This window comes from Centruroides sculpturatus, unplaced genomic scaffold, assembly GCF_000671375.1.
Source record: "Centruroides sculpturatus isolate CEXI.00-Female unplaced genomic scaffold, Cexi_2.0 scaffold4005, whole genome shotgun sequence".
Taxonomy (NCBI): Eukaryota; Metazoa; Arthropoda; class Arachnida; order Scorpiones; family Buthidae; genus Centruroides; species Centruroides sculpturatus.
Window position 1 is genome coordinate 1 of NW_019388338.1, and position 7,481 is coordinate 7,481.

Here is a 7,481-nt window from a genome sequence, read left to right on the forward strand (position 1 = left end):
ATTGGTGTCATCCGACAAAACAAGCCATCCGACAACTGAGAGCGGGTCTATTAGGCCCGTGCAGATTAAGCGGTCATTAGGGTTCAACCCAGTGGACCCCTGCTACTCACAATTGGCTATAATTTAATTATAACTTAATCTTCATTATTGTTACTTTTTGCCCACAAATAAAAACCTAGTGAAGCGGGTCCTTGCAGCTAGATTCTAGAATAAAGTTGCAACGTTTAACAAAGATAAAGATACTTTGCTTCCATTTTCCATCCGTCGTTCGCTCCAGTAGACAATCCACAACTTCACAAGCATGGAGGCAACCTTGCATGTGAAATTGTGGATTGTCTACTGGAGCGAATGACGGATGGAAAACGGAAGCAAAGTGTCTTTATCTTTGTTAAACGTTGCAACTTTATTTATACNTCTAATTAGTCTCGAAAGAGGAGGGAACCTCATTCTTGCACCCAGTGAGAACAGGTAAGATCAGTTATAATCTAATAAACTTAATCTTCATTATTGTTACTTTTTGCCCACAAATAAAAACCCAGTGAAGCGGGTCCTTGCAGCTAGATTCTAGATTACTTAGAAAAACAGCCTTTCTTTTATATAAAAAAACTATATTACATACAAATAAAAACCCAGCGAAGTGGGTCTTGCAGCTAGTAAATTACAAAAGTAGTCATGATGATGAAAAAATACTTCCCATTTGCTGTTGTCAGTATGAAAGAAGCTGTTGAAATGTCAGAGAAAGCTTACACTATATATGAACATTGTAATTCAACTTACATAATAGAAATGCAATTAATGCATTTTTGTACTTTCAATACTTGCCATTCATTCCAAATTAAAGGGGGGAAATCAACTATTAAAGTTTTTCATATATGGAGTAAAATAAAAATAATATATAACAAATAATTGTCTAATGTTAAAATTTCTGAAATTGTTAAAATCATGTTTGGAAAGAAAATTTTCTACTAGTTTATAAAAATTTTTTTCCTCTTAATTTTTAAAGTTTTTAGTTTTATCATACCATCTGATATATCAATCATTTGGTTTCTCTCCCAATATGCATAATATAACAAGAAACTACTGTATTTTTTTTATCTTATCTTCTTTTTATCATATACATGTAAAGCTATATCCAGTATCTTGGCTCAGAAAACCAATACAGTAGACCTGCGGTAATCTGACAAATGTTTTGCAAGGCAGTGTCGGATGATCGAATTTGTCGGATTATAAAGTACTGCCACTGACCCCTTGTAGTTCAGAACTTTTTTGAAAAGGAGTACCTTGTAATCTGACAAATTACATACTTATAAAAAATGGTAAGATCAAATCTATATATACTACATAATATACGATATGGAACTTAGTGAATTAAACAACACAATAGATAGCATAGGGTTTATTATAAAATTAATGTCATTAATGCTATAGCACGTGCAAAAAAATAATAACTAAACATATTGATGTCAATCAATTACATACAACATATGTAAATATTTTCGAGGTACTGGTACATACTATGTATGTATGTATGGTGCATGCAAATATTTATCAATTTTCTTTTGTTTTACATTGGCTAAATGCAAGAGTAAGGCCTTGTCTCTGTCTCCTTGAAGTAAAAGTTCATTGTACGATGCACCATTCTCTTCAGACCATTGCATACCGAGCTGCATATAGACATGTCGGATTATAGGGGGTGTCAGATTAGACAGGCCGCAGGTCTACTGTGTGTAATATATATAATTTTTTTATATATACTGTATATATAAACTATTTTTATGCAAAAATATATTTATTATAAGAAATTTACTATATACATAATGTATTTCTTTGCAATTTTTTTTTTTATATTATACTGTAATGTCATGTCATATAATATTTTAATTTAACTTTTAATAAATTCTGAATTAAGATTGTTATGATGTTATATTTATAAAATACTGTAATCTTAATTTGAAATATATTATTTGACACAGAAATTGAAATATCTTAGTTTAATTTTTAGGATTATAATTCTATAAAAATAATTTAGATTAAAGCAAGTCAAGAAATATATTTTAATTTATTATTTTACTGTTTTCAGAATTGCTAATATACACTCATTGCCATAAAAATTAGTGCACCAAGAAGGAGTTGTGGTATTGCTGTGAAACTTGCATGCAGATAAGTCTTAAGCAGATATGGAAATGACTAGAGTTATAGCATGTTGTCTCATTGTGTAATGCCAGCAGAGGGCACTAAAGTGTATCCCATTTAGTCTATAAAAAAGTGTGTAAAAGCATCCTCTCTGTAGTTTACTTGTTGCAAAGGGATGCTGTATCACTAGAGATGCCTTTAGTTTATGTGATCTTCATGTGCAACTTAATCGAGTTTAAGAGGGAAAGGATCATTAAATTGAGAGAAGGCAGATGGTCATCTCGTCAAATAGCCTGCCACCTAGGCCATTCTGACAACACTGTGAGATGTTGGGGACTAGTGGACAAGACACATGGCACCCAGGCTCAAGTCACCTTTGGCAGACCACTAGCTGAGAAAACTGCTTAGTCCCCTGACCCCCCCCACACACACACACAGAGCTGCTGACTGTATCATTGTCTGCCATCCAGACATAGGTGGCATCAACATTACAGGCTCCTGTGTCTGTCTGTACCATTTTGAGGTGCTTGGGTGAGGAACATTTAATGGCCATTAAGTGTCCTGCCATTGACAACCACCAACTGTCATCTCTGTTTGGAGTGATGTTACTCCCAATGGGATTGGACTGCAATGGAATGGAACTGGGTCATCTACAATGACAAATCCAGATTCAGTTTGGCACTGACAATGGCTGTGTTTGTCTGGAAACCCGTGATGAACACTCAATCCTGCCCATATTATGGAGCAGCACACTGCCCAGACAGCTGATGTGATGATCTGGGGTGCCATCACATATGACAACCACTTACCTCTAGTAGTGATCCAAGGGACCATGACATCCCAGCTGTATGTTAGTGACATCCTGCAGCCACATGTGTTGTCTCTTATGGTAGAGCTCTCAAGAACCATTTTCCAATAAGACAGTGCTCAACCCCACACAGCAAGGGTGTCATAGGGACTGCCTCCACCACATTACCACACTTCCCTGGCCTACCCAGCCTCTTGATTTGTCATTGATTGAACATGTCTGGTATTACCTGGGATGCCAAGTTGGACAGCCTAGGAATTTGGCCAATTCGAGATGCCACAGGACACCATATAGTACCTGTATGCCTCCATGCCAGTCCATATCACATCGTGTGTTCACACTAGAGGTGGCCCAACAGAATACTAAAACCTTTTTGTTTGTAGTTTTTTTTGCAATAAATGATTCTTTTGCTTTCATTTTGTAATCACTTACTTATATCACTGTTACATTCATACATGTACAATCTTGTTCGATCTCAACAGTTCCTTCTTGATGCACTAATTTTTATGGCAATGAGTATACAATAACATCTTCAAAAGCTTTATAGTTAAAAACTAAAATTAATGCAAAATATTGATTTCACAATTTTCAAAACATTAAAGTGATTTATTATATTGGGTTGTTCGGAAAGTTCGTAGCGATTTTTGATAGCCGACAGTTGAGACACTGATTGACATGAAAATGATTAGAATCGTACAAACCAATGAATATTACGATAAATGACCTTGAGATGGGTCTGTTACAAAAAAACCGCTAAGATTATTCAAATATCATTTTAATTTGTTTCATTGGGTGTATTCAAAATTTCAGTGCACTGCCAGTGCCTCTCAGCACCTCTGTTCAAAATCTCAACCAACTTCTGGTTGCTGCCAGCAAACTGCAAGTGTCTTTTTCAGTGCTCGATACATCAACAAACAAGATGGCAGCAACCATGAAGTTAGTAAGGGCTTTGTTTAACATCAATAATTTTGAATTCAATTTACTTATTGATGAATTCACACTGAATAAGTTAAGATCAGGTAAGTACATTAATAAGATTATTTTAATATACCAACATATTTATATATGTGAGACATATATTTTTTAGTTGGGGAGACTATCCGATTTTTTTGAAAGAGCGATATAAACTGTTGTTTTTCTTTTTTTAGAAGAGACAGTTGCGTATGTGGTGTGGCTGACTCGCCATTGGATGCGTTTCATATTATCGCTGTTTGTACTTTTTTGTCAAAATTACGTGAGGAGACCTTTGGGGTTCCCTGTTTTTCATTTAATCAGTTTAAAAAAGTTATTTCTGATTTTGATTTATTTTTTAAGGCTTAAAGTGAAAGTAGTGGTTATTTTTATGTAAATTTCGGTTTGGGGCGTGGTCTGCCTATTATTTAACCTGTGGTTGCTTGGACTGCTTGGGAGACTATCCGATTTTTTTGAAAGAGCGATATAAACTGTTGTTTTTCTTTTTTTAGGTAAGTTTACTTTATAAATATGTCCCAGACTCGGAAGAGGAAGACTTTTTCTCCAACCGTTCCGGAAAGATCAACAACTAGATTTAGGGGTGAGACTACTTCTGGTGAAGAGGATATTGCGAATTTAATACAGGATTCAAATTTTGATGTGGCGGAAGGAGTTAGGCTTCTATTGCGTTTGCATGTTTCGTTGAATGGTAAGGTTGATGAATTCATCAGAAGACTGGATCACCTGACAGAGTGGCTCAAAAATGTAGATGAGGCGTTGATTGATTTCGAGGTGAGGTTGGGGGAGGTTGAGTCAAAGGTTGGAGGGGAGGTAACCGGTGTTGGGCATTCGGTGAATACGGATAAAATTCTTACAAAATTGTCTTCTTTTGAGAGAGAACTGGATGCTATGGACAATCAGAGAAGGATGAACAATGTTGTTATCCACGGATTGGAAGAGAGGAAAGAGGAGTCGTCTTTGGAAATANAGTAAAGTGTATTGTACAGTACATACAGCCCAATAACATCACCCAGTCTCAGAACAACTGAGTTGCTATCAAGTTCCTCTTAGCTGCTCCATCAGTATTTGAATAACTGCTGCGGGGTTCTTCCAGTTCTTCTAGACCATTCTCTTCACTAACAATTTCAACATCTGTACTCTGATCATTATGCATAATACAAAAATTATGCAGTACACAACAGGCAGTGATGACTTTTGGAACCAAAGCTCTCTTTCTGATATATAAATATCTTAGTTTTCGGAATCTACCAAACAAATGGCCAAAAGCTTGTTCAATGACAACTCTACTTGAGCTTAAAACTTTGTTATAGTTTTTCTCTTTTCTTGTTAAATAGCCAGTATCACGATAAGGTGTTAGGAGTGATTTTGATAGAGGATATGCACAATCTCCTGTCATGTGACAATTGTTTTGAAAAAATTGTGGATCTCCCAATTTGGAATAAAGAGGACTATGGAACACCCTTGCGTCATTTGGTGATCTGGGCCATCCTGCAAATATATCAATAAAAAGCAAATTGCTTCTGCAAACTGCTTGAAGCACAACAACAGCAGTTTGTTTTCTAGTGATATGTTCATTTTTTTCTTCCTTTAGTGCCGAAAATTCGACATAGGTGCCATCTATGGCACCTATTACACCAGGAAAAGGCACTTCTCGTAGAGCTTCAAATGCTCGAATGGATCTTTCAGCTTCTTCACCAATAGGCCAGCAAATAAATTTAGTAGCCAAAGCTGAAATGTGATCACAATATTTCATAAACACACCGTGTGCATGGCTTTCAGTTACCCCAAATCTGTCAGCTACTTCTCTGTATGTTTCCTGATTGCCAACTAACCACAAGAATATAAGCAAATTTTTTTCTTTTTCAATTAGGGGCTTTGTTTTCACCTTTGGATTGGGAAGACATTGTAAAAGTATCTGCAAAAGTATTGTCATTATTTTATTTGAAAGCAATAATGTAATAAGGTATAGTTATGAAGTGTAGGAGAGAGTGGGGTTCATTGAAACATAAAATTTGCTTGTAATGTCCCCCTTTTAACCCTAAATTGCATGATTCTATTATTTTTTATTTAAAAAAAATTATCTTTAGTGTTTATTTTGCATCATTAATAAAACATCTAATTTTATATATATTATTTCAATCACTTTAATCACTGACTGATTAAAATGATTGAAAACAAAACTCATTAAAATAACTAAAGGTATTTTTTGAAATTATATAAATTAGAAAATAAAGAAAAAAATTTATTTTAGCAAAACAATTTCTTCTGATAGAAAAGCAACATACTCTTATTGATTTTTCTTTTCTAATGCTAACCATACACTTAAATATATCTGAAAAAAAATACGTTATAAGTTCCTCTCTGAACAAAAAAATACTGTTTACATGTTCAATTAAAACTGTCCCACATCTTATAATTTATAACGTTTCATTGTACTACTCTCCCCTACATATATTGTACTTACTTACCTCTACTGTTGTACGCGATAGGCGAAAATGACTTTTAAATTCTTTGTCAGAGTATATAGATACTACGTCTGAAACATAATTTTCAATTTGAATCCTCTTTCTTTTCTTGTCTGGTTTTTCTTCTTCTATAACTCCTACAGATATTAAAAAATTCTCATCTTTCTTTCTCTTTTTGAAATATTCATTTTTCATTACGTTGGTCTCATTAAATAAGTTCAAAAACAAATTTAGCAAAATGTACAAGTCCATATCATTCATCATTTTTTTTTTGTTTACCTTTCTGGATATTCCAGCAGTCAGCATTTGTGTTCTCTCCGAAACGCCAGCAGTACATCACTTCTGGCAGCATGCTGAGATTTTGAATACACCCATTGCAAAATGGATACAAACAACTTGCATTATTGACACTTGTTTCTTTCTTTTTATCGTAAAGGAAAAAATGCTGTACAAACATCAAAAAAAAAAGTGATGTTTATGGTGGGAGTGCTGTAGGACAATCAACTGTTCAAAAGTTTCCCGAGTTGTATAATGATGGTTTTCATCCAATAATGCTTTGATCTGGTCCTCTTCAATAATGGGAGGTCTTCCTGAGCGGGAGCATCTTCAAGGCTGAAATTACCCGCTTTAAATTTTGCAAACCACTTTCAAACAGTTGATTTTGCTACAGCACTCCCACCATAAACATCACATATCTTTTTTGCTGTTTGTACAGCATTTTTTCCTTTACAATAAAAAGAAAGAAACAAGTGTCGATAATGCACGCTGTTTGTATCCATTTTTGCAATGAGACAAATTAAACGATATTTGAATAATCTTAACGGGTTTTTTTTTTGTAACGGATGTGTCTCATGGTCATTTATCGTAATATTCATTGGTTTGTAGAATTCTAATCATTTTCACATCAATCAGTGTCTCAACTGTCGGCTATCAAAAATTGCTACGAACTTTCCAAACAACCCAATAGTTTATTTCATTTATGATAATTTAAACAAAGTTTCTTTTGATTAATTTGCTGTTTAAAATATTTTCATTTTAACTTTAAATTTCAGCTTGCATGAACTGAAAAGTGAAAAATGGTTTCAAAATTAAAATTATTTATT

The 7,481-nt window shown here is 34.3% G+C and overlaps 1 protein-coding gene across 1 annotated transcript; it reads right to left on the minus strand.

Moving 5' to 3' along the window:
• Positions 1-4,887: 4,887 nt before the first annotated feature.
• On the minus strand, positions 4,888-6,739 carry LOC111616881 (protein ALP1-like). Its single transcript, XM_023358232.1, has 2 exons — positions 6,382-6,739; positions 4,888-5,828 (listed from the first exon to the last, which is right to left on the minus strand). Exons 1-2 carry the CDS (start codon positions 6,682-6,684, stop codon positions 4,929-4,931), a joined length of 1,203 nt encoding a protein of 400 aa, XP_023214000.1. The 5' UTR covers positions 6,685-6,739; the 3' UTR covers positions 4,888-4,928.
• Positions 6,740-7,481: the final 742 nt, after the last annotated feature.